The 27,353-nt window shown below is 41.7% G+C and overlaps 1 protein-coding gene and 1 long non-coding RNA gene across 2 annotated transcripts; both read left to right on the top strand.

Moving 5' to 3' along the window:
- Positions 1–1,114: 1,114 nt before the first annotated feature.
- Positions 1,115–20,705, top strand: RND3 (Rho family GTPase 3). The gene is made up of 5 exons (XM_012779980.3): positions 1,115–1,566; positions 2,060–2,147; positions 13,810–13,919; positions 17,086–17,220; positions 18,622–20,705. The coding sequence occupies exons 1-5, from the start codon at positions 1,417–1,419 to the stop codon at positions 18,871–18,873; spliced, it is 735 nt and encodes a 244-aa protein (XP_012635434.1). The 5' UTR covers positions 1,115–1,416; the 3' UTR covers positions 18,874–20,705.
- Positions 2,158–4,742, top strand: LOC142872348 (uncharacterized). The gene is made up of 2 exons (XR_012920550.1): positions 2,158–3,001; positions 3,332–4,742. It is a non-coding gene; the product is annotated as an uncharacterized LOC142872348 (long non-coding RNA).
- Positions 20,706–27,353: the final 6,648 nt, after the last annotated feature.

The following is a 27,353-nucleotide window of genomic DNA, read 5'->3' as shown; positions in this document are numbered from 1 at the left end:
TTTTTTCCTTTCCCCTCCATCTTCTTTTCATTCACAAGCCTAGAAGTCTCCATAGGGGGACTTGTAAGCTGATTTTGGACAATGTCCTTGCTACAATTTAATAACTGAAACCTCCTCACCATTTGGGATACAGGAGATGAAGATGAGAAAAAGGACTTCTCATGGGAAAAAAGAGAACAAATGTGTGAGCTATTTCTGGTCCTTTCTAAGACTCTTACTGGGGGAATGGGTGGGAGGGATAGAAGTGGAGGAAGGGTGATGAGGGGGTAGGGGGGGTTATACATGCATTTTTCTGCTAAGGATATTGACACTTTCTGAATCCAGCCTAGGGTGTTTGGATTCCAGGGTGGCAGAGGCTAAAGATAAAGGAATTAAAGGACCGTGTCAGAATCCCCACCCCCACTAGTCTCCTTACTGCAAGGGGGGTTGGGAGGTGCAGCTAGGCTAACATGTTTGGGGTCCCTAATATAGTGGGGTTGAGCTTCCAGTGGCCTTTGCCTCTTAGTTATGAGAATCTCCCACTTCTCTTTCTTCTCCCTGCCCACCTCCTCTGCCCACTCCTCAAAGCCTTTCTGTCTGTCTCCTCCTGAAAGACAGAAACTGACAGGTTTCAGAAGCCAGTCTATTACTGTGACCCAGGCATGCCAGTTCTTGCATCTGGAATAAGCTGGCTTAGCTATTGTTCCATGGACTGTACACCTGATGCAAACCTTTCTCTTTTTTTTCTTTTTAATACAAGCATTTAACCCTTCTCCACCCAAGATCTGCTTCCCATGTTTTACAACCATGCTTTTTCACTTGGGTGGGAAATGTTTTTGTTCTCACAAATGTTCACGCAGCTTCTGTAAATAAGCACCTATTGAAATCGCTTTAAAAGAATTGCGGTTTCTATCATTACGCATAGACTTCAGTTTCCCACCTCCTCCTGGACTTGTCCCCGTGCCATCCCATCCCTCAGCAAAGCATCTGTGGGGTCTCTCGGTTGTCCCAGAGCGCTGGTGTGAAACAGATCCCGCATGGGCACCCTAGAGGGCGCAGTGCTTACATTTTCCGCAAGCCAGGCGACAGCGCTCGCTCCCAGGCTCCATAAAAGGGGAGGAGGCAGATCAGTTTACTTCTCTCATTGAGAAAGAAGAGGATTGGAAGGCCGGGCGTATAAAGCCGCGCAGAGAGCGTGAAACAAAGCAGTCGGATCGGAATTGGACTTGGGAGGCGCGGCGCGGAGTCAGGCTTCAAACTTGTTGGAGGGGAGTACCCAGCCTGTTCCCCGCGCTCTCCTCTGCGCCGCGCTTCGGGGGGCTCCCAGCAGCCTTGCGATCTATTTTTGTACCTGCCTTTTATATATAGAGAGAAATATATATATTTTTTTCTTCGTAAGAGAAAATTCCTGTACCAAGAGAAAATAAGGCAACATCAATGAAGGAGAGAAGAGCCAGCCAGAAATTATCCAGTAAATCTATCATGGATCCTAATCAGAATGTGAAGTGCAAGATAGTAGTGGTGGGCGACAGCCAGTGTGGCAAAACCGCGCTGCTGCACGTCTTCGCCAAGGACTGCTTCCCCGAGGTGAGTGTGGCCGGCGGGGCTTCGAGGAAGGGGGTGGCGCATGGGAACCCCCCAGTCTTGAGGCGGACTTCCCCTTGCTTTTCCCCCTTCACCGATTTGCCTTCCGAAAGTCGCTTTTCTGACCCCACACCACTTTCCCGGGGTTAGACTGCTGGGAGAGGGAAAGTGCGCTGGGAGCGTTGGGGCTGGGACGCGCCCGCACGCTGGGCTGGTTAGCAGCTCCCGAAACTTGCTCCCTCCCGTGTGTGCAGAGCCCGGCTTGGAAAGATTGGGGTCAGCGGGGTCCCCGGGAGCCAGCGGGGGCGAGTGGGGAGTCACACAGGGGTCTCAAAGGGTCGTGTTAGTTTAGCGTGTGGTCTGGTACGCGCGGGTTTTCCTTGTTAATTGGGGAACCTGGACGCGATGTTCAAGAGGGTGTTCTGTGGGGGTCGTGCCTTTTGAGATAACCTCTTTGCCCTCTTTCTTTCCTCTTCTGTCCATTTCGTTCGTCCAGAATTACGTCCCTACAGTGTTTGAGAATTACACGGCCAGTTTTGAAATCGACACACAAAGAATTGAGTTGAGCCTGTGGGACACTTCGGGTAAGAGTGGTGGGACCGCGTGGCGCTGGGGGCGGGTTTCCAGCCGCTGGGGGGTGCGCGGCGGCCTCGGGAACCCGCGCGCCGCCAGCGCCCTGCAGCCAGCCCTCCATTAAGTTTGCACCCCTGCGGGGGATTCCCACGGTCCCTGCTGGGTGAAAATTTTATCCCTTCTGGATGGGGGCGGGGGACGACAGTGGGGACGGGAAGGTGGCAATGGGGAGTGGAGGGCGCTGTGTGCCCTCAGGGTGACCCCGCGGTTAAAGCCACTCGTGGCCGGGTGGCCGGGCGCGGTCTGTCCGCGGAGCCGTGATCAAGCCGCCTCGGGGCGGCCACGGTGCCCGATGCTGGGGGCGGGGGAGGTGAGTGCGCCTCGGCGGCGGAACCACCCAGCTGGCGGCGGGCGCCCCTCCGGGATCTAACCCTCTGGTTGGCGGGGAGGCGGGGAGCGCGGCGTGGGTGGTGGGAGGCGGGAGAAAATCCCCGCAGCGGCGCGGTTACGTGCGGATTCCTGGCTCCCGGGAGAGGAGCTGGGCGCAGACGGCCGAAGCGCCCGTGACGGGCAGCCGCTGGGCCTCTGTGCGCCGGCGCCTCGGTGCCCTCTGCACCGGGCCTCCTCCTCCCCCCCGCAGTGATCGCGCTGTTCCCCGGACCACGCCAGTCCCTTCTGACCTCTATTGCATCCCCCTCCGCCGGCCTGCAGGGCCGCGGGCAGAGCTCTTCGCCTTTGACCTTCCCTTCTACTTGAATTATTGGCGCCGCGGCGGGTTCTTTTCAAGCGTCTGCGGTTCAAGGCCGGGTTATTGCCTTCCCAGGCGCCCACCCACCACCTGGCGCGCGGGGGTAGGGAGAGCCAGGTATGCTGCGGGTGGGAAGGCTTCTTCCCCGGCTGAGTTAGGGGTCTGGGCGCGGTCAAAGGCAGTGGGGGCGGGGAGCACCACCTGAGATCTCGGGCTGGGACCCGGGCACCCACTGCCCGGGCCAGCGGTGCCCAGGCGGAGTGCCGTTTCCAGGAAGGGTGTAGCCCTTGAAGGAGCAGGAACCACCAGGAGGGCGGGTAAAGGCCCCTGCGCTCAGGGCTGGGAGTTTAGCAGGCAGCTGGGCTGCTTGCTGGTGGACCGAGCCAAATCCGGGGTGAAACTAGTGAGGAGGAAGCACAAGTGCCAACACGCAGGTTTTGCTCTCAGGCGGGGAGGCCCCGAGGTGGAGCCGCGCTCAGCTGGGAGTGGCCTCGTGGAGGTGCTTCTGAGAGCTTCCCACAACCCTAGGCTGGAACCTCTGGCCCCTGGGACGCAGGGGATCTGAGAGCAAGAGGAAGGAACCAGACTGACAGGGTCGCCAGAGGCAGTCCCTGCACAAAGGCGAGCGCGGAGTCTCGCACGAGCGCCTCTCACGGTCGGCGCCAGGTGCTCCGACTGCTGCAGTGAGAAGGGCTGATTCTGTTTCCCACTGGAGAGTCGGGCCTTCCTCCACCTCCCCCAGGGCGGCAGAATCAGGACCTCGCCGTGTTTTGTGTTGGGGATTGCACTCAGTGACTTGAAACTGTCGAGAAGGTGGTTGTAGACAGAATTCTCGTGGTTCCTTATTTCAGTAGTTCCCATCATCAGAATTATTGCACAACCTAGTACTTAATGAGCTCTAATTCCCAGACATAGCACGGTATGAATTTGTTATGCCTAGTGGACAGCACAGCTGGTGTGGTACCAATAATAAGCACCAGTACTCCCTCTCCTTTCCCCCCCAATCCTTGTTTGGACCTGATGCATGATAAAAATTATTTTGGCATGGGGTGGAGCAGTGGGTCTGATCCAGTCGTTGATACAAAGCTGTGTTTAGCTCTTAGCTCCTGGTTACCACGGATTTCTGTGTGCAAATCCCCTACCTCCCTGGGTCTCATTTTCATCATCTGTAAAAAGCAAACACTGAGCTAGATAATGTGCAGGACCTCTCCCCGCTGCATACTTCTTGGCTTTAGTACACCGAACAGGCAGGCCTTTTTGTTTCCCAGGATGTTGGTTGGCTTCAGCTCTTAGTCCCAGGGGATCTGGCATCCCAGACTGGAGTTTTCACCGCCAATGGAGCAAGCCAGGTTCTGAGCAGAGACGGGCTTCTCCTGGTGGGTTTAGGAATGAGACTCATTTGGGTAGGGAGAGGGATTGGGTGGGCTTATAGGAATGCTGGGCTATACATTCCCTGTCTCAAGCTTCAAGAGTCACAGGACCACCAAGGGAGATTTTAGATTAGGTGCCCAAAGGACTAAATTGACATTTTTTTAGGAGAGAAAAGGCACATTGTTTTCCAAAGGCTAGAAAACCAACAAAATGTGGGCAGTTTATAGTTGGAGACCATCCTTTGCATGTGCAGATCAATATCACTTCAGATATTTTCATGTATTTAATCAAAAGTCTACAGTTCACTCTCTGCACACAGTAGTCACCCAATAAAATCTGATGAATGAGCAAATGGGTAATGATATGCATAGTTTCCAAGGAGATAAGGTTCCCTGACATTTATTAACACTGAATTACCTGTGCACAAAGAATGGCAACTTTATAAACATTGTCTTTCATCAAATTAAAGATAATCATCTGAAATGAAGTTTCAGAAGAAATAATCACTTATATTTTTATTGAATGAAACAAAAACCCATGCATGTTTCACTAAAATATAAAGGTTTAAAAACTGTGATTAAGAAAATTTCATACTGCAAAATTATGTGGTGATGAAATCTTAGTTAGAATTTAGATTTATATAAACAGAAAAAGAGGCATAAGGGAATTATTTAGAATTCCATTATATTGTTCATGAGGTGAAATGTTAGTTAATTAAACACAGTCACCAAGCACTGTTTGCACTAAAGGCAATTTGTCATTCATGAGTAAAATACATCTTGTAAAAACCATTGCATTAGCAACTGACTATTTCAAGTATCTTTAACATTTTTCCATTTCATTCCAAGCTTTTCATGACAAATTTCTGAACACGATTATTTTTTGATAAATGTTTGACATTTTCTTTGCTCACTAAGGCATTTATTTAGTTCAGGTTGTGAAAATAATTGCACATGCCTTATGCCTCTTGTTACATTTATTTTGTCCAAAGGCTATCAATTTAACTCTGAAGAGAAGATCCAAGCCAAGCATGTGAAGTCCTAAATGTCAGATGATGGTTTTTCTCCTCTTAGAACTTTTTGAAAGAGATTTATCTAGGAAAAGTTGGGTGTGCCTAATTTCTCTTAGGTAGGGAGGGAGATGGCATAAACATTATCCTTTGAATGGTATTTCCTGGCCTGTTTGGCCTCCTAGCAGTGGGGTAACCATTTAGGAGACAGAAGCAGTTCTTATATGGCCTCTTTACTTGGATGGCTTCTCATAAGGAATCTGCTCCCCCCCCCCAACTCCTCCCAGTGGTCTTATGATCATTCCTAGGCAAAACTTTACTAATTTGGATATGGGAAAGAACATTAGGTGAAAGTAGGATATGTGGGGTCTCTTGCACCAAGAGTAAATGAAATCATTCATTTGCACTCTTCCAAGCACAGTAACTTAACATTTCCTTCCTCTCTCCTTCTCTCCTTCTCTCTCTTCCTTCTCTCTGCATCCACTATAAGTAGGCCCTCTGTTAGACCTTGAAGATGCAGTGTTAATTAAAACACGGTCCTGCCCCTGCAAAGTATGCAGTTTGGGTGGGGCAGTGGGGAGAAAGAAGCCCTTCCCAATTAGTGGTGTTCATTGCCAACTCATGATGAACACCATTTTGTCAGGTTCTTGAATCCAAGTGCCCTGTTCCACCTAGTTGAAATGTATTTCCCTTGTCAGGCATCCCTGGTGCTTATGGATCCGCTAGATAGCTAGATCCTCTTCAGGAAGGAAGTAGCTCCCCCCACCCCATTGTACACACCAATTAAAGCAACCACAAATGGTACTTTGCCAGTTGATTCTTAGGGCTAAAGTACTCCTGCCCCTAAAAGTAAACAAAACCTTTTTTTTTAAATGCCATATGTATTGTCTACAAGAGGAGAATTTTAAAGGTAGTCTTTAGATACAAGTCCATAATTTCTTCATTGTACTGAAAGGTATTCTCTTTTCATTATAGAGTGAGCATTTTTATTAATAGTTACAGAACAATGCTCCAAAATGATTTTCCAATTCACCCAACAAGTTTTCTGCAAAACAATGTGTAATGGTTTCAACATTTTAAAGTGATACATGAAACCAAAGTAATTCTAATATCTTGTGCTTCAAAATCTGCCACATTTGCCAAGCATAGAAGCAATTTGTAGCATGAAGCCAAATGCCTACTAATAATAGAAACTTAGTCATTTAAGGATCACCATATCTTTTCCTAAGAGATTTGATTGCTGTGTAATTTCAGCACATGTGATTTAGGGAGTAATAATCATTCATGCCAGCTTTTAACCAAGGCAGGCTAATGCACATTTTATTTAAGGCATATTATTACTTTTAAAAAATTCAATTCAGCTGCTAAAATTCCCCACAATAACTGTGCTATTGCCTCAGAACACTCTTTTGAATCTTGTCATAATACAAGCTTCTTTTAGGTTCCAAGTGCTAAAGTTAGCACTTCCTCTGTTAGTTTTTAGCATTATTAACCGAGAATGTAGTATATTACACTTAAAAGGGAAGGAAAGAAAAATCTTAATTAATTCCCTCATGGTCTTGCTTGAAGGACAAACTCCTCTATGAACAGAAGTCTATATTGTTATATTTATAGCTTATACATCAAGTTTGAAGAATGGTCTTGGTGACAAGCAAGCACACTAATGAAATATTTCTTAATAGGGATGGAAATGGTTCAGCGGTATTGGAGATTAGTATATAATTAATCCAGAAAATCAGCTTAAAAAGGGATCACTGGTCCCCCCCCCTTTTTTTCCCCTTGGTGATTTAACACATCTAGACAAGACATACGGGAGTGGTTATAAAACCAGTAAACATGTTTTAGGGCATTCTGTATCCACTCTGATGTATGCCATGGGGGTGGGGTACAAAGCTATCTGCCCTTAAGGCACTCACAGTCTAGTTAGGGTAACAAGACAAAAATGGTGAAAAATATAGGTGATGATAAAATTAAAAATACTCAGGCTTTCCCAAGGCCCGACATAACATTTCTTATGTTATATAAGAAATCAAATTAAGAGCCCAGATTAAGTGCCAGGAGTTTAGCTGGGAGGAGATGCCTGTAGACTGGGACTTGAACAAGGTAAAGAGTTCTTCCCTTGGCATCCTTCTGAGAATACCCTCAGGACGAATAGGGGACATGGAAACTTTCCCTTATCTCTGGTGCTGTTCTACCTGTTTGTAGGAGGGTGAGCCTGAAGGTTCTAAAGTTGGATCCACCTAGCAGCAACAAGCTCCAAAGAGTAGTTGAAGGCCACATGAGTAGCCTAAGCCCCTGACTCATGATGTATTGCTCATTCAAGCTCACCACAATTCCTTTCCTTCTCTAGAAGTTGGCTCAGTTCTTAAGAAGTCTTTAACATCCTTCCTGCTTGGAAGCATACTTACATTTAGTGGCTGTTGGAGAAAACAAGATTCTGAAAGTTGAGAATTGTAGCTTAAATTAACCTTTTTAGAGAAAGGGAGAGGGTAAGAATTTACAAAAGAGCTAAAAAAGCATGAGCACTTGTGATTTGAATATCAAGAGTAAAATTGCACAAAACTAGGTAGTTTAGAAGGTTGTAATGATCCCTTGGAGTTTAGAATTTCAAAACCAGATTCAACTCTTAACTTGAATTTTCACTCTGAAAGAGACATGGGTGAAGGAAAAACATATAGTTTGGATGGTGGTTTTCAGCAAGCAGTACATAAAACTGCATTTGGAGATTTGTCCACCAAGCAATAATTTCCATTTAAACTATGGAACCTACCAAAAAAGGGAGGGAGAAGTTTGAATTCCCTTTCTAAGTCTACATCTGCCTCTAGATTTTTTTTTTTTTTTAGCTCCATTTAGTGCTGGGTTTTTTTCCAATCTGGTTTCTTACTAAGTTGCACATTTCAATGAGGCATCCAGATTGGTCTTTCTGATGCCACCTGAAATAACCAGATGTTTCCTCATTAATCCAGTTCTTTTGCATGTAAATATGACACCAAGGACCAATAGTTTCTCCAGTTATCTCACAGTGCCTGGTGGCCTGTGCCAAATAAATTAGTTGTGCCTCAGTCATTTTCCTATGTCCTTTAAATGTCTTCTTGGTTACTACATATTGGCAACTTTCTCAGGGTTGCCCTTGGCAAAACAGAAATTTTATTGACATGGAATGTAGACTGCCTCAAAAGTTTGACCAGGTGTTGTGCACATTGATTTTGAAAAATGAGCCTGATGACATAGTTTCTGGAAAGGCGAATTCACTCATGGGACTCCACTCCAAGAAATCTGACTCTTAGGTATCATATGAAACATAAAAACTTCAATCTGTTATTGAATGATAATGCAATTTAAAAAATATATAACATATATACATATGTATGTGTGTGTGTGTATATATACTGTGTGTTTGTATGTGTTTGTATGTGTGTGTGTATACATATATATACACACACACACACACAAACACTCTTAACCCTAAAGCTCTTGACTTACCATGGTTCCACTGTCAGTAAAATATTTTGATTCTTCTATATTTTTAAGTATATCAATAAGATAAGGAGTTTAAGCTACAGCTTTATTTAAAGGCCAAACATAGCAATTTTATTTCTACCTGACTTTCTATCCAACTCTGTATCTACATTGCCCCCAGGAATAGAAATTACTCATTCTACTTTTTTAGCAATAACACATAAATACTCCAAAATTTCTATAAGATTTGTTCATAATTTCTATTAATCTGAATCTATGGAAGAAACTAACAAAAGGTCCTTCCTGGGAATCTTTGTTGCATATTTGCAGGCATGGTATTTGTAGTGCAGACTACTTGGAAAAAGAGTTAAACAGTGTGTTCTACTGAGCCATATATAAAAGTTCTGCCCAGATTTAATTCACATTCTTGACATTGCTACTAGTTTAAAGCTTTCATTCTGATCAGATATGGCATAAGGAAATGCAATCTTGTAATAATTGGGCAGATCATGTTCAGTTCAGATGTCTTCCTGGTGATCACTAAAAATACCAAAAGTTAATATATTTTTCTCTGCCAAACTATGCAGTATTTCTAACTTATTGTTCGTGGTAAAAATGTCTGATGGGGGAAAGAGGAATTTTTCAAATTAAGGTTCAAGTAAAGTAAGTTATGTTTATGAAATATTCAGCAAGAAGAGTTTTCAGTTCTCAAACTCCTCTCCAAAGCCTCACACTGTTTGAACTGGTTTTGCAAAATGTTTCATAAAGCCTTCCTTTTGGGCATGAATCTTCTTACATATACATTTAATTATGTACATATATGGTGTGTTCTATCTTTGCGAAAGGGTGACTTCAACAGGCAGGTATGTGTCTGAAGAATTAGTTTCTGGGTGAGGCACTTTGCGACTATTTTGGGCTGGGAATTTTGCTCTCACCCAGAATTAAAGATCTTGAAGACAATGATGGGTAGACTTGAAATTTCAAAAGCCTTTTAGAACTTTCTGGTATTTGCCAAACTTGAGCAACTCAGAGAACGCCAGAAGTACACTTATTCCAATTTATCCTCCAGCAAAGCCCTTCAACTATATTTGAGGGGTAAGCGGAGGGGATGCACACATTTTGCATATGCAATGTGGTTGTTTCTTTACAATATGGAGTTTCCCAAAGTTAGGTTACTTAAAAAGGCCCTTGGAACAGGGCTGTGAGCTTAGTTGCATGTAGTGTCAGAGAAGTGCCTCATCTCTGACATAGGCATGAAGCCCCTTCCACATGCTGAGAAAGAGTTTTGTTTTAGCAAAACTAAATTTTACTGGACTTTAACTGTACTATATTCTTAGGTACTATATATACTGTGTACATCAGTACCCACCTTGTACTACAGTTAAAGCTTAATGCTTTCATACATAGTAAAACATGTTCAACTCTCTTTCGTGTTTAATTCTACAGTTGGCACCTTGAAAGCTTTTCATGTGTATCTTTAAAAAAAAGTCTATAGAAGTTGATTTTTGGGTGTTTGGCTTCACAGTGTGTTGTTAAGACTTTTCTGGAGGGATAAGAGTCAGGGCCAAGTATTGTTCCTGCTTTATCCACTTACTTTCAGCTCCTTCCTTTGGTGCGATTGCTTCTCACTTCACAGGGTCATTCCTGGAATTCCTCTGTTTTCTCTTGGCTTGTGAGATGTCCCACACATGCCTGTGATTACACTGCGGCCTCTCTGGCTTTGCTCGCCTTATTTCCTTTGTGTGGTCACTTGGGCTTTATGGAGAAGAATAGTGAAGAATTCAAAGTGCTTAAACACAGAGTAAACACTGTAAAGTTACACAGGATTTTTTTTTTTTCTCTGAAGGTCCTGCTTAGCTAATGAATTGTTACATCTTTCCTGGTAGGGCAGTTCCTCTATAATTCTATGTCAGTGTTTTTACCATGAAAAAAGTAGAGAGCATAGATTTTTCTGTCTCAAAAAAGTATTAACCTTAACCTATCAAAAAATATCACGACTAAGGGGTCTTTTTAGTTTTAATAACAAATTACTCTTTTCATTGGCAGTCAGGCAAATTATGTTCATAACTAACAACTGTGGGGATCGGTTTTTATAGTACCTTTGGACACTCTGGTTGATTTAAAAACAGTGCTGTTCATTAGCAAAAGTACCAGGGTGGGGTTAAAGTGTCATTCCTAATTAGATCTTGTTAAAGCTCTTAAAAAATTACCTCTCTACCTCCACAAGCATGGTGGTTTATTTCTCATGAACCTTTATACTACATATGAATTTTCACTCAGACTGTTAGCCAGGTAAAACCAAAAGCAGAACAAACCTCCATGAGAATCTGGTTTAACTTGAGAAATCTGTTTTTTTAAAAATCAAACCACAGTCTAAATTTTGCAGGTATTTGGATTTACTCACTAAACACAGAAGCCAGTCTACTTGATTTTAGTAAGTAGATGTCTCCAGCAAGTGACAGAGGGCCAAACACAAAGCCAGATCCCCAGTGTGGCCATAAATTGGGTGGGGGAGGGGAACCAATCCACAAAGGGAGGGGTGTTCTCTGCAGCCACGTGGTGCCCTGCATGTTGAAACCATTCCTCCTGGGGATTTTCCTGATAGTCGCAATTTTAATTGAACTATTCGAGCCTGTTTTCTTCAACGGCCTTCCCTAACTTTTACATTTGGAGAAGATGGTCTCCATTGTCACATGGAGTAGTCTTAGATCCGAAATTAGCAATGAGGGCTCTCATACCATACAAGATCGTGTCCTGGAAGGAGAGAGGCACCTGGAGTTGCCAGTCTTCCAAAGTTCAGGTCTGCCTGAGACTGCAAAGCATCCACAGTTAGAGAGTTGTCTTTCCTAATGTGAGTGATTTTCAAGAAAGATCTTTGAAGCTAGGTAAGGTTTCTGACAGTCCTACCTGTTGGCAGCTTTGACTTTCCGGGCCCTGGGCTCAGGTCATCTCTTGCTAACTTTGAAGAGCAGAGAAAACCCTCATGTATATGTCCGGTGTTTGGATTTCCACTCCGTGATCTATATTTTCTGACTGCCTGTTTGGAAAGACATACCCAAATGTTTACAGCAAGAGCTGTGTCAAAGTTAGACTTTGGAAACAGAAACAGGGAAGGTTCTAATTGAGAGAGTGCGAACTTTACAGAACTCATATGGAAGTACCAAAATATCTATAAATAGTGTTCATTCATCTCATTCCTGATGCCTCTCAAAAAATGTTTAAATGAGTGAACTGTTTGTGAATTGTTCTCTTAACTTAGGGCTCCTTTAAGTGGATGAAAAGGCAGCCCCAGCTCGTCATTTTCAGAGACAGCCTCATTCTATTGTACTTTAATATTTAAAAGGACTTGAGTTTTTAAACCCTAGACCCTTTAAGCTTGGGGGAAGTATCTTGCAGTTGTCAGCCTCTGCTACATCAGGGTCCTAACTGCAGAGGTGGGCAGGGAGCTGCTGCAGCTCCTAAACAGTGCTGACCTAACTGTCTTCATGTATTCACACTTTTCTTCCAGATTTCTAGAACATTCCCTTCTTCCTTGCTTAGCAGACACCTACGGGTTGAAGTTGTCACTCTCCATCCCTAAAGCAGCTAGTGAAAAAGCCACAGTGCCACCTGGGGTTCCACGAGGGACGCTAGGGACCCAGAATGTACTGTGAACAGAGGCTGAAACACCCTAACTGCAGTTGCTTCTAGATCACAAAACCAGGCTCCTGAAAAATGTTGTTTTGATGGAAATGTAAAAGGTGATTTTTTAAAAAAAAAATCATCCTTTTGGTCTGTCTTTCCTCCTGACTTTGCCTGTGGAGGTTTTGATTTATCAGGGAACAGCATGTCCTGTTTTTCTGCTAGAGATGGAAAGTGATGTGAAAATGAAATTAAGTACTAAAAAGACTTTGAGGGTTTAGATTTTCTTCCTGTGCTCTGGATTCACATGTATATGTGTATATGTACTTGTCTACTAAAATGATTTTCATGTTATGCTTCGGAGATGTGCATAAACTGAAAAGGATGTCTTAGACATGTAGTACTTGGCAAGCTGTCTTGAGTTTCACAGTCACCCCACTTAGTAATTATCGGCTTCATGTAATTGCCCGTCCTTTAGAAATCTTAAAGGAATAGAAGAAACTTTCCAAATGACTACAGGGTTCTATGGTTTCGATGAACTGGCTGGTGAGGAACCTTTAGGGTACCCTGGATTTAACTCGAACTAAAATCCTTAGGTCATGCCTCAGGGTCACTCGCAGGGATGGAACTGTGCAAAAAAAGTGACATGATCCCATATGACGTTTGTTACATTCTTGGTTGTAAGAGGAAGAGTCTGTATAGGGTTTGGGGATTAGTTTCAGTAAATAAGCTCAAAGGTCAGTGGCTTATCCAAACTTGTAACTTGGAGATAGGGTGACATTGACGTGGTTCACTGTGGTTCTCTTGCATAGTTGAACCTACTTTCCACCTCCTTTGCTCCTTCACCTCCATGCCACTATCAGACTGATCTTGAGTTTTGATCACTTTTCCAAGAAGTAGCTCAATTTATGGTCCTTGCTACCACTTAGCTTATAACAGTAGAGACAATACAACCATGATAACTAGAGCTAATAGTTACCTAATCCCTTACTAAATGCTAGGCATGGCCTAGGTTGATTTCATCCCAGGTAGATAAGTTGTCCAGTCTTCATTGTGTCAGTGAGGAATCCTAGGCAAAGAGTCCTAAAGCTACCCTGCCCCCTCTCTCTTCAGTGGTGGAGGCAGATTTATACTCAAGGCCACCTGGCCCCAGGTGCGTCGCCACTTCACCCAGGTGCCTTCAGGCCCTAGCCTTTGAACCAGGCAGATTTCGCCCTAAGATCCTGGCCCTCCCCTTGAATTTAGGTCAGATACATGTGAGGCTTCGTTCATCCTCTGGTAGAAGCGAATGTACTACTAACCAGGCTTTTGTGTGTTTGTTTGCATTCTTTTTTAAGAATTCGGGGAAGCAGAGGTGGGGCCATGATGTGACAGTCAAGGGATTTGGCTCAAAAGGGTAGAGTGAAAGCATGACAGACAAAGGAGACTTTCATCTGAAAACTTGTGTGTCTTTCTTTCTTCTCAGGTTCGCCTTACTATGACAACGTGCGCCCCCTCTCTTACCCAGATTCGGACGCCGTGCTGATTTGCTTTGACATCAGTAGACCAGAGACTCTGGACAGTGTCCTGAAAAAGGCAAGTGCTGGGGAATGGTGACATAGTTCAGTACGTGACGGTATACACACAGAAACATGTGGTTGTCTAGGGAGCTCAAAGACGCTGGTTAATTCTATGCCTTATATGTTGTAATTAATACATCAGAAAGGACACTGTCACACCAAAACAGGGTTTCCACACATATATGGCACTGTTTTTTATGTGAACCTGCTAGAAATTTTATTTCATGAGGTGCTGAAAGAGCCTCCACGCATGTCCCTTTTGAGGAAATGGTGCAACTAAAAACAATTGCATTTGATTCCTGCCATCTTCCTTCCTTCCTTCCTTCCTTCCTTCTTTCCTTCCTTCCTTCCTTCCTTCCTTCCTTCCTTCCTTCCTTCCTTCCTTCCTTCCTTCCTTCCTTCCTTCCTTCCTTCCTTCCTTCCTTCCTTCCTTCCTTCCTCTTTCCCTCTCTCCCTCCCTTCCTTTCTTCCTTCCTTCATCATCTTAGCAGATTGTGCCTGAGTTTACAGATTTACATTTGACCTTAATTCAGATATTGAAATGAATGCAATAACAGCTGTTTTAATAAGGAAGCTGTGTTTCAGCTATGATGTTGTCTATCAGAAACAGAAATGGAACTGGTATAGGAAGAATAGGGATGTGTCTTCAGACATCAGACTATGTGAATTCTGATCAAGTAGATGTCTAGTACTAACAGAAACAGTAGTTGTGAACATGTAGACCATACCTGATCTCTGGAGGCAGAGGTAAGTCAGGTGCTATAGATCGAGAAGGGACCAGGGGAAGTCAAGGAAGGGGACCTGCTGCAGGAAGGATCAAGGGCCCCGGGGAGGTCAGTGGGAGTGAAGGGTGTTCCTTGGCCTCCAGCAGCCTGAGACTCAGCCTCTGGGTGGTTATAGAAGGTTCATGCTGGTCCATGGGTCAGCATTTATTAGCCACCTGCTGTTTTGCCAGCTTTGGTCTGAATGCTGTGGGTTTCAGAATCAGATTCTTGGTGAGCATCCTTTCTTTCCATCACTGGCTTGGACACTGGATGTGGCTGAAAGCAAGGTGGTGTCAGCTGAGTGGTGACCCGTGTGGCCCAGTCAGTGTACGGCAGGAATTGAGAAAGAGGAAGACCCATGTTATTGGCCTGGGCTGGTTTTAATTTTTTTGGTGTTTTGGTTTTAATTTTTAGTGGAATTTGTATTTTGTGTGTTTTTATTAGGTTATATTCTCCTATTGTATTTGATTTCTTGGCTTATGTGTCATTGTGAAATTAGAGTTTGAAGTATAATCATCCCCCTGTCTCTACTAAACATTACTAACACAGTTCAATGAAATATAACTTTCTTACTAGATCAAAGGCTCTTTTTCACTTTTTAACTCCTTTGTGTTACATTTGTATATATAACTCAAATAATGCTAGGGCTTGTCAAATTCAGGCAGAAATACACCTTTCCTGTCTTTAATGCTTATAAACAATTGGTAGACATGCAGAGGGAGGCCAGAGTCATTACACAGCTGAAGAACAACATAACAGCATGTCTAGTTCTGTCTGTAGATAAAAGAGGTTGCTTATTTACTGGAGTTTTTACTTGATGTAGTATCAGGTTATACATAATTTATGATGAAAAGCCTTTCTGCTGTTTTATTTTGCTTTTGTCTTCTAAGACCAAATGAATAGTGACTTTGGCCTTATAGATATTAATGAGTGTGTTTTACATTCCTGGGAGGTTTAAGGCTCATGATAACCCCTGCTGTGGTTCGTCTTCATTAATTGAATTCTTTAAGTCCTTGAATATCAAAGAGGTTAGAGTGACTTGAAGTAGGAAGGATTTCTTATTCTTTTTCTCAATTCACTTTCCAGTTCTAACTCCAGTGCCACCTGTCATATGGTAGATGCTCCTACATAATTCTGGAAGGAAGGAATCAGTGGACAAATTAGGCTCTTACGGAAAGTGTATTACTCCTTTCAATCCACTGATGTAGTTTGGATTAGAGTTCATTGCCCAAAGTATACCTCTAGATCCAGAAATTCCTCTTCTACTGGTCTTTTAGATGACTCTTGCAGGATGTCCCTTTTATCTAGGATTATCGTTACGTACATGACTTCATCACCACTACTGTTCTGTGAATTCCTTTTTGGAAGACACACAGCTATGTCTTAATCATCTTTGTCACCACCACAATACTTTAGTAGAGCACTTAATACATATCTGTGAATGTGGGTGGGAAGGGTCAGGCTCCACTTCCCCATCTGAGCCTCTCTAGGCCCTGCCCTCCAAGAGCCAGAGCTCTCCTGTGAACACTCTGAACCCCTGACCCCCGTCCTCCTGGGGAGCTTAAGCTTGAGGAAATGAAACCCCAAAAAGCCATCTACTTTCTCCTAAAGAGGACAGTTGGAATTCCCTGCCAGGCATTTCTGGAGATTCTGATCATTCTTATAAATCATGAAACAACTAGCCAAATTGGACTAGACTGAGATATTTAACAGTTTGTGTAACTTAAAAAGTAACTCAATGGCATATGAGCTACAAGACGAAACACTTTCCTGAAAGCCCAGGAGATGGTCCTTTGCAAATGTCCTGCTCTGTGTTGGTTCAGTCACTGGAATGGAAACTCCATCAAGGCAGGATGTTCTGTTTTATTCCTCTCCCTCGGGTACCTACATAGAGCCTCCAGCGCATGGTGCCATACTTCCATCTTTCTAGATGGAATCAATGAATGCATAGCTGTGGTAATGTTGGCTCCGCTTAGTCCCAGCCTTCTAGCTGGGGAGCCTGAGCTCAGCATATGTGAAGATGCAGTCCCCTGTTAGGACATATAATCTCCTTAGGCACTTTCATCTTTCAGAGATACCCCAATCATTAAAAAATTGTTGAAACTACCTTCCGACAACACCCAACAAGTCTCTGGTAGTAGGGACAGATGAGTCACAGAGAAGGAGAATGGATAATAATATATATAAGCATTCGCTAATGGATCTATTTTTAAAAAGTAGTAAAGCTTAATATCTACTTGGGAGATAAATGCAAGTTTGCCCCTTCATCAGAAGTGACACTCTTTTTAATTTCCTTCCTTTTTAAGAATTCTATTTCTAGCGTATGCCAGTAGAGAAATTGTGCTTACCAGTGCTTTGTGATACCAGTGCTTTGTTAATTGTTTATCTTTTTTTTTTTTTTTTTTCTTCTCCTCATAGTGGAAAGGTGAAATCCAGGAGTTTTGTCCCAATACCAAGATGCTCTTGGTCGGCTGCAAGTCTGATCTTCGGACGGATGTTAGTACATTAGTAGAGCTCTCAAATCACAGGCAGACACCAGTGTCGTATGACCAGGTATGTATGTTGTTAGTGTGCAAACGAGTGAAAGAAATTGATCGTCACTCGAAATAATTTAAATTAAATTTAAAAGTAGCTGCTTTTCTGAAGGCTCAGCCAGTGGTTAATTATGAAATGTGAAATGCTCTGTCATTTGATAGCACGATCACGTTATATTTGAGTACATGAACAGTTCATCATATGCTAACTTTGTATATCTCTGCAACTCCCAGTAGGTTTAAAGTTAAATAGATTTAAAGGAGAAAGTAGTCAAAATCAGTAATACTCTTTAAGAGAGGTAATCTTATTTTATACTCAGCAGCACAATAAAAAGGCTGTTGCCAGTAAAGTAGAACACTTCATAAACCTCTTTCAGAGGTTCATCATTTGTACATGCATTTCCCTCAAGTATTTAGAATGAAGAATAAGTTTCAGAAGTTCATTCTCTTAAAACTTACAATCAGATTCTAAAGAGAGTTCGCGTTGACATAGCTAGTACCTAGAATTTATTTTTTTAAAAATATGACAGTCTTCTTTGTTTTACAATTGTAATTCATAAAATTTGGTTATTTAAATAAGTCGTTTTGATTGATGCACACAGGTGGATACTGGTAGTATTGTCCACACTTCGAAATTACATATTTTGTGTTTCATAAAGTAATAGATGCCATAATAGGAGTATTGATTTTCTCGACTTATTTTGGCTCTAAGATACATACAATCGTGGAAATTTCAAAATTGATTTTAAATTTCATTCATTGCCCCTGTTTTCTGTGCAACCTAGCCACTAGTCTTGAGTGCCATTTACTCTCAAGAAAAGAGAAATTAAGTGCCCCATGAGGTGCTGGAACAGGCTCTAGAGGCCACATCAGCCCTGCCAGAACTATGTGGAAAATGCAGAGCTTGTGTTCATAATCTTCAGCTAACTTTCCCAGTAAGGTTCTCTTGGTAATTCTATGGTTGCTGTGAACTTGGAAGTCCTAAGTAACCAGTTAACTCTTGGTTACAGTTGATGATGAAGATGAGTCACATCCTTAGCTCCTCTCCTACTTCTTTGAATCACTTCATATTAAGTATCTGATGACCAGGGTCCTTGTTTATTACTAAGCCAATGGCTTATTAATAAGCCAGTGACGTTAGATCAGCCCTTAGCATCTATGGGGAGCTCTAGCAATATCGATTGAGTGACTGATAATTGAGCATCTTAGGACTGGGCCATAAAAATATTTATGAAGTAATAAATGAGGCAGCTCAAGTTAAAACAAAAAAACATTTTGTTTTGCAATGACTAAATGAAAATGTAGTTAACAAATTGGAAAATGTTTTGAAATACAGTATTATTTTGTGGTATTAGAAGATACTTTATAACTTTCCCTGAAAGCCTTATTGCTGATTAAAATCCCTTCTTTTGTTTCTCAGGGGGCAAATATGGCCAAACAGATTGGAGCAGCTACTTACATTGAATGCTCAGCTTTACAGTCCGAAAATAGCGTCAGAGACATTTTTCACGTTGCCACCTTGGCATGTGTAAATAAGACAAATAAAAACGTTAAGCGGAACAAATCACAAAGGGCCACAAAGCGGATTTCACACATGCCTAGCAGACCAGAACTCTCTGCAGTTGCTACGGACTTACGAAAGGACAAAGCAAAGAGCTGCACCGTGATGTGAATCTTTCGTTATCTTTAATGAGGACAAGGGAATCTGGTGTAAAAAAACAACAGCCAAACAAAAACGTGAAGTCTGAATGAAGTGCACAGCCAAAGTCACGTATACCAGAGGCTTAGGAGGCATTTGAAAGGATACTTATCTTTTTGGAATCCTGTCCTTAGGTTTGGCATGTAGACCAAGTGGTGAGAAGTGACTACGTGGAAGAGTTTTGAAGTGTAACTTGAAAAATATGCCAAAAAAGAGAGAGATAAATGAGCTAGAGGAAGATGAGGAGGAATGCGAGTACCTCCAAGAAGGAAAATCACACTCTGAATGGTGCTTGCATTTTTGTTTTGTTTTTTTGTTGCTGTTGCTGTTGCTGTTGTTGTTGTTACAATCTATTCATGGATCTCTACTTTGATTTAATTTCTAAATGTTTTAATCTCCTTTACAAAAAGTATATATTAATATACCATCCTCATCGGGGAACTGGCACTGTGACCTTAGCGTTTAGTTTTCTAGAGGATGTGATCTAATTTCTTTCTAGCTCGTCATTAAAATGGAAATTGTATCAGGACTCATGGGGATATCTCGAGGAAAACTATGAGGCTTTGAAACCTTGCCTTCTTGAAGATAGCTGAATGAGATGATTCTAAGGAAAGGCTTTTGCAGTCTAGTAAGATTTGTAGACCAGCACTGCAAAGATCGTATAGATCAAATAGGAAAAAAGAGTGTTGATTTTTTTTTATTCAGTCTGATGGTTCTGTTCGTCATTGTGATTGTCATTAAAAAGTGGTAAATTGCTCAATGTAATATTTTTGTGAACTGTTTAGAAAAGAGGTATGTGATTTGCTTTTTTTTTTTTTTTTGCCATCGTTGATAAAAATGCAAAGTCAAATGAAAGGTGTCTTGGTTTGATGTCATAGAATGATCCAAGGAGAGAAAAAAAATGTAGGTACTATTTTCACCAGAAGAGGTAATGAATGAAGGAATAGTAGCAGAAAGCACAGTTTGTGGGTAAAGTTGCCTGGAATTAAGTTACCAAAAATACAAAACGAAAGGACTGTTATTTGGGGATGAAGCTCCGAAACTGGCAGTATCTGATGATCTGTTGGTTTATTTCACTTTCTTTAAATGAACACCAAGAAGAGAAAGACCCAATTAGACAAGCTTTAGAGAACCCATAGCAGAAACTTATATAATTCCAGTCCTGACACAGTTCTAGGGCATTTCTAGAGAGTGATTGCCAAACCTCACTTAACCAGATTCAGCCCAGGTCCACGTTCAACATTCGATCGCTGTTACATAAAATAATCAGCATTTAAAATAGTTTACAGATTTTTTTTTTGACCAGCTCCTTTTAGAGATTCTTTCAGAGAAGAAACTAGATCTGACCTGTTTATTGTTGGCGCTTGTTGAAAACGAGCTTTCTTTCCAAGATAATGCTTCATTTTTGAAGTGTTGAAGCTGTGCTCCCATTAAATTGTGGCAGGAGAGGAGATTAAGGTAATTACAACACTCGGTTCTATGTCTTACAAGCACTTTGTTTTGTCTCTGCAAGAAAATACCATTCTAGTCATTTCCCATGAAATCCAGACATTTTACCAACATAATATGCTTTGATTGATGCAGCATTATGCTTTGGGCAGTATTACAAAATAGCTGGCAAGTGCTTTCTGTATTTAAATATTGTAAAAAGAAAATAAGTTATAACTGTTATAAAGCAGACTTTTCGTTGCATTTTTTTAAAATGTTGAAGTCACTTTGTATGTTTGGTCAATGTTTTCGCAGTATTTATTAAAACATACTTTTTTTTTTCTTCAAATAAAAAAGTAACCATGTCTTTGTCTTAACCGTGATCTGTCTTTTATTACTTACTTCCTGATTGAGCTGTTTAGCTTTGTTCTTTTATAGAGTCCATTAGAGAATCTGGCCTCACATTTCCTGAACTAGTAGGCTTTGGAATTTTTTGATTCTTCACAGTAGTGAAAGTTTCTCAGGGAAAGACAAATCTGTGTATTTAAAAGGTTTTCATGATGATTTTCATTCACAAGAAGAAAATGGGGCATAATTAGATTAAGTGATCTGATCATATGCAAAACACAGCCCCAATACTGCCTAGGATGAAACTGTAGAAACTAAGGAAATTCGTTGAAATCTTACAGTGAAGCAATGTGATGCTCAAGTCACAGGTTTAATTCTAATGTGAGCCTCGTTTGCTCCCCTGCCCTCCGGAGTCCTGGGCCTTGGTCCCTAACTCAGCCATCCAGCTTGAAAAGGCAAGTTCTTGTTCACAGCAGTCAATTGTGCGGAAATCCCAGAAACCAGCTATTATTGCAGCCATTAATGGAAGGAACAAAAAGGCAAAACAAAAATAGTCTTATGATAGTAGGATCTGATGAGAGTAGCATCTTTAAATAACACAGGACAAGCTAACACAGGCTTCCCCAGTGACTGGAAGGTTGTAAAGTAAGCATGGAATAGCTTAGGTTACAGAGAGGCCTGGGCCCCCATAAATCCAGTTGACTCTCAGTCTTCACCTAAAATACTTAACTATAAGTTTTACATAAATGCCTGAAGATACTCCATTCGGGATTTTAAAACAGTGATTTCTTTCTACAAAGCTAAGTCACTTCATATAAAAACTGCATCCTTGTTGGCATCTTTTTTTTCTTCTTCTTCTTAATGGCTTTAGAAATCTTTGTGGTATAGTTACTTGCTTGGAAATAATTCTCAGAAACACAAAGCAAAGGGAAAACCAAAGGACCTAGCATGAGTGAACAAATTAAAGAGCATTGACATTGTGGGATAGTCTTATAAAAATTTTTTAAAAGCACAGAGATTTACTGAAAATGTTTGTATCTCATTGTCATCCAATAGCAAAGGAAATAAAAGTACTTTCCAAATCCTTGGTGTTGAGTAACTTCCAAGCATAATGTCTAAGTCAGGCTTGCAAGAAACTCATTTCTCAACAATCGCTGGCACAGAAAAAATAAAATTAAAAGCTGAGTTTCTGCTGACCTTGGCAGTATTTTATAGGTTGTACAGTAATGTTCCCCTCTGGTCAATTGTTCTTTTCCTGCAGCTTTAATTTGTTGAAGCAAAAGAAAAAAATTTGCCCTCAGCCTTGGGCATGTATGCCTTCCCTTTCTCTGACTTTTTGCCTTAGCAAACATTTCTTCTAAGCATTCTGTGAACATTCCTTTCTATTGATTAATGATCATGATTAATGCCTTTTTAAATAGTAAAAGGTGGTTTTCAAACTCTAAATAAGACTATAACTGTTTCTCTCTCACCCCTATTAATCTTTTCCAGTAATATTTGCTTAGAAGATTGGAGTCTTACAGGGTATGTGTCTTAAGTGCAAACTTAGAAATAACCCAGGGAATTATGTTTATTAGAAGGAAGTTTTTAAAATGACCTCATCCTTTAAGACTCCTGAAACTCTTAAAGCTACTAATCCTCTTTTTGATGGATTGTTTTGACATCACGATTCTGTTCTAAACCTCGCAGTTTTTATTCTTGTCATTTTTCCATTCACCAAGTATTTATCGAGTTCCTACTATATGCCCAGTACATTTCTAGGTTTGGCACATAATCATGAATAAAATACAACCTCTGACCTGGGAGGAAGACAGTCACAAACAAACAATAGTGAGTCAGATCTGGCTGTGATCCTCACTGATATTAACTTTCTCACAGAACAGGGTTGGTAGTAAATACTCTAGTACGTAGCCAGGTACACCAACACAATAGCCATATATGATGCACCACATATATAATGCTATAAGCTGATGGCGCAAAAGGAATTTTGGAGTGCAGCCTAACAGTTGGGGCCAATGTATGATGATTGTGGAAGATCAATGTGAACAACAAAGTGGCCAGTCATCATCGTAGTGTTTGCATAATGAACATAGGTTTTTATGACTGGTTAGAAGTCCAGTAGGAGAAAATATTCCTTCACAACTGAGTATGAACACCCCCCAAACAATCGTCTGTTATAAAATGTGATAACATTGCTATAGATTTGTACTTTCTTTCTCCAATCTTTAATTGCTGAGGATATTGGAAAAGAGAAATTCAAATAGTATTGGAAATAAATGAAATAAAATTCAATTAGAAAAAATAAAATTAATTCTTAGAAGATGCCAAAAAGCCAAAGTAAGAGCACTTTGGTTGATGGTGGAGAACTCACTGTCTAATGTTGAAAATTCGTATTTCCTGGCAGTCTAAAAGTGCTCTTAAAAGTATTGGCTAACAGTTTCTAAGGCTGTTTGTCTCTGCCCCCTGAGAACACAGGAAATAATTCTAGTGAACCCCAAGATAAAAATTTGTAGAAATGGCAAAGCCAATTCACTCTTTGGGATTTTACTTTTGGATTTTGTTTATTTTGAAGGGAACCATAGTACTTTTCTCTGTGAACATGGTGGTACTGATGGTGGCCCCCTATTTTAAAACAATTACACGAAAACAGACATTCCACAATAAAAAAAAAACAAGAAAAAAACAAAAAATAAAATCGGGTTAATATATAGCTAACCCCACTGTCAAAGTAATAGCTGACACTGAAATTGCACAAATTGTGTGCCAGGCACAGTTTTAATGGTTCATATAACTCACATTCCTCACAATAAATATATACAGTGAGTTATATATCATCAAATTCCCTACTTTACAGGGAACCAGATATATTCTCCAAGGTCACATGGAAGAGCCTAGACTGAAAGTCACCTCTGCAATACCATGCTCTTTACCACGACACCATCTTGTCGTGGGCAAATACTTCCTGTGTGTAGTGTGTCATCCCAGGCACATAGAAGCCGAACACTATAGCCATACAGCCACTCTCTTAGCCCCGGTGTGGTCACATCCAGGTGACCTCCCCAGATCTGTGCCTTACTCATCCTCCCGTGATTCTGACTCCTTCCTGGCTCCCATCACTCCCTGTCCCCTGTTTCTCCTCTGCCTTCACCTCCATGTTGGCTCTACTTTTTGAGTGGTGGGAACATTATGAGGAGACAACGAAAGGACCCACGACGGTTGACACATGGTCTTCCACAATCCAGAGCTTTTGGAACTTTGCTACAACCAAGAGGTTCCACAGCAATAGTTCTAGAGTCCTTCAACCTAAAATGGATGACATAGATACCAGCATTGAAATGAATAAACTATAGGAGAGAAAAATAGTTGCTGACCAACTACCAAGTTGTGTCTAATTCTCTTGTGGTCCAGATGTATGAATGATGATATAAATGACGTGAAACACAATCTGCTACATTAGCCACAATCTCCTGATTGCAGAGATTCCTCATTAGGAGGAAGACAGTTGGGGGTTGGGGAATGGCTACTTTACTTACTTAGTTTCTCAAAGATACACACTCAATAAATTGCTGTTTAAAGTGTTGGAGAGTAGCTACTTTCCTTCACAGAGGACTGACACAGTCCCAGAGAACAGGGAAGGACGTAGAAAACCTGCCTCAATTCAAACAATGCAATCATTTCCATTCAACTGACAGTCGCCAGGGGGATTACCTGGGAAAGGTGCTACGTGCAACCTGTCCTCAGAATTGTGAGCTAAGAGTTTTCTCCTCTTCAGGTGCCATTGTACACTTCTGGAAGACAGAGTGTCCTTGCTTTTGCTTATCTAGTGCCCAACCTACTCAGCCCTGCCCTTCATCCATTCATTGTCCAACTGAGCCAGGCAATCATTTCTAATCATTTGTTCATCTTTCTCCAGACATATTCTGTGGAAAGAAGGGCCAAAGCCATCAGCTGATACGACTTTCATGGTTTCTTTGACATCATCCAAAAGTCTCAAAAGATCTGGACTTTCTTGGTCATTATGTGACTACCTTTTCCCCAGTGTGTGAGTGTGGACATCCAGGTCCCCTCCTTCCTAGATGGCAGAATTGCTAGAGTGTCTTGAAATGCCTCAACACTTTGTTCCACAAGAAGGGACTATGATTTATTCACTAATGTATACCCATAACCTTCAGCAGGTTAATTAATGAATTAAGGAGTTAATTAGTGAGTTAATGAATGAGTTGAACTGTCAGAAGGAAAGATGCTCTTAGGAGAATGATCTCTAACACTCTGATTAAGCAGAGCTCTTAGAATTATCTCGGCAGCCCCAAGATTATTGGGCCTGGAACTATCCTAAGTGAAATTACCCAAAACACACAGGAAAGATCTGTGTCCATGTGGCTGTCTGATATGTACTCGACCCCACCACCCCCTCGCTACCCTTTGCCTTTTTCTGCACAGTGCACATCTCTGCCCACAGGAAAATATTAGTGGCTATGACCAAAATGTGTGCCCCAAAATTTATGTGCTGGAAACTTGATCCCCAGTGGAGTGGTGCTGGGATATGGGGCCTCTTGGCAGGAGTTTAGGTTGTGAGGGCTCTGCCCGCATGAATGGATTAATGCAATTATAGAAAGGGAGCAGGTGCACTCTCTTCTGCTCTGCTGCCCAGTGAGAACACAGCAAAAAGGCCCTTACCAGATGCTGGTGCCTTAATCTTGGATTTCTTATCCTCCAGAACTATGAGAAATAAATTTCTGTTATTTATAAATTACTTATTCTCAGGAATTCTGGTATAGCAGCACAAACTAAGCCATAAGCATGAGAGAGTGTAACAGAACATTCTCATTTCATTTAGCTCTAATGCACAGCTACTATATTATTATAATATTATCATGGCACATAACATTACATTATTATTATTATTTGAAAAGTTCCCAATTTTTAGTCTTATACATAAATCATGTAGAAGAGGAAAATGTGGTAAACTGCTAGTGAGAGGAGGCTTTTCTATTCTTTAGGTCTCTCAGAAGCGACTGGTGACTTGTTAAAAACTTTAGGTTCTTGTCAACTCCAGGCACATAGTTCTTCCTTCTCTTCTTACGACTTGTTCATATTTTTAGCTATATAAATTCTCTTTCTGCTTTTTCCTTCCCTGAACATAATATCCATGAACATGATTCTTTCTACAAAACTATGGCATAATAAACAAACAGTTGCAAGCAAACAAGGTATTGTGGGGAGCTGAAAGGGGGCTGTCAACCATGTCCATCTCCTAATCCCAGAAACTGTGAATGTTGCCTCCTATAGCAACAGGGGCTTTGCAGATGTGATCAAGTTAAAGATCTTGAGATGGGGAGATTATTCCGGATTCTCCCAGGTGGGCCGCATGTCATCACAAACCTTTATAAAAGTTATAAAGGAGGAGGAGCCAGAGTCAGACAAGTGGCAACGTGACAACAGAGGCTCAGGCATAAGGACAGAGAGAAAGAAGGTTGAAGATGCTACGCTGCTGGCTTTGGAGACAGAAGAAGGGGGCCTTGAGCCAAGGGAGGTAGTTGGCCACTGCAAGCCGGAAAGGTCAAGGAAAGGGATTCTCCCCCTGGAACCTCCAGAAGGTTTGCAGCCCTGAAGATCTATTTTAGATGTCTGGCCTTAAGAACTGTAAGATAATACATTTGTGTTGTTTTAAGCCACTAAGTTTGTGGTAATTAGTTACAGGAACGTTAGAAAACTAATACCGGCCTGCTAAACAAAGGTCTCTTCTTCCTTCCCCCGTGAGTCTGAGGGGACAGGCAGATGCAGGCCTCCCTGCCGCTCCTCTCAAGGGTGAGAAATCTTCACTCTCTGTTCGTCCAGTGTCCCCAGTGTTCCTGGATCATCATGTCACTCAGCCTCTCATGTGGACATTTTCAGTAAACTGTCCTTCCGCTGTCTGTCTGCCCCCTGTGCGCCACTGGGGTAGATGGTACCTATGGCCATAGTTCTGAGAGGCATAGAGTCTTTGAGGAGAAATAGCCAGTGTTTTGGGATAAAATACATTTATGAACATTTTCACTCAATATTTACTGTGGGCATGAATATAGCAATTCCTGTGTGGAATTTAGAGAAGTAAAAGCCCAAGCTCCAGATTCAGATAATGTAGATGAAGTTTAACCTGTACGTACAGAGATGTTTGAAGTATAAGGAGGTTGTGAATAATCAGGAAGAAAATGGGCAATCAGAGGAAAACAAATATTTTATGGGCTAAATTTTATCTTTCTTAAAAGTGTAGAAATTTTATAGGAGAAAAGGATTTCAAAATTTGCTATTCAGGAGTTCCTTAACATTTTTTTAAATGAGTTTCCTTTAGAAAGCATAATGAAAGCAATAAACCCTTTTTCTTGAAAAATGCACAAATACATATATTTATATAGCTGTACCGTTTTACACAGAATTTCAGGAAGTTCACAGACTTCCCTTGATATTCATCCATGAAAATCTATGCAATTCCAGGTTAGGAATTCCGTTGTCCAACTTCTCTATTTTACAAAGAAGGACATGGAAGCTCAATTACATTCGGGGACTTGCCCAAGGTCACTAAGCTAATGGCAGAGACTAAACATAGGCCTTCTGGTTCCTGGATCTCTGTTCTTCCAGACCTTGGTCAATGAGCAGGCCATGGCATGAAGGGGCCCAGTCACTGTGTGTTTGTCATT

The sequence above is a fragment of the Microcebus murinus genome, chromosome 8, assembly GCF_040939455.1.
Source record: "Microcebus murinus isolate Inina chromosome 8, M.murinus_Inina_mat1.0, whole genome shotgun sequence".
NCBI lineage: Eukaryota > Metazoa > Chordata > Mammalia > Primates > Cheirogaleidae > Microcebus > Microcebus murinus.
Note: the sequence above shows the minus strand (reverse complement) of the source record. Positions and strands in the feature narration are given on the sequence as shown.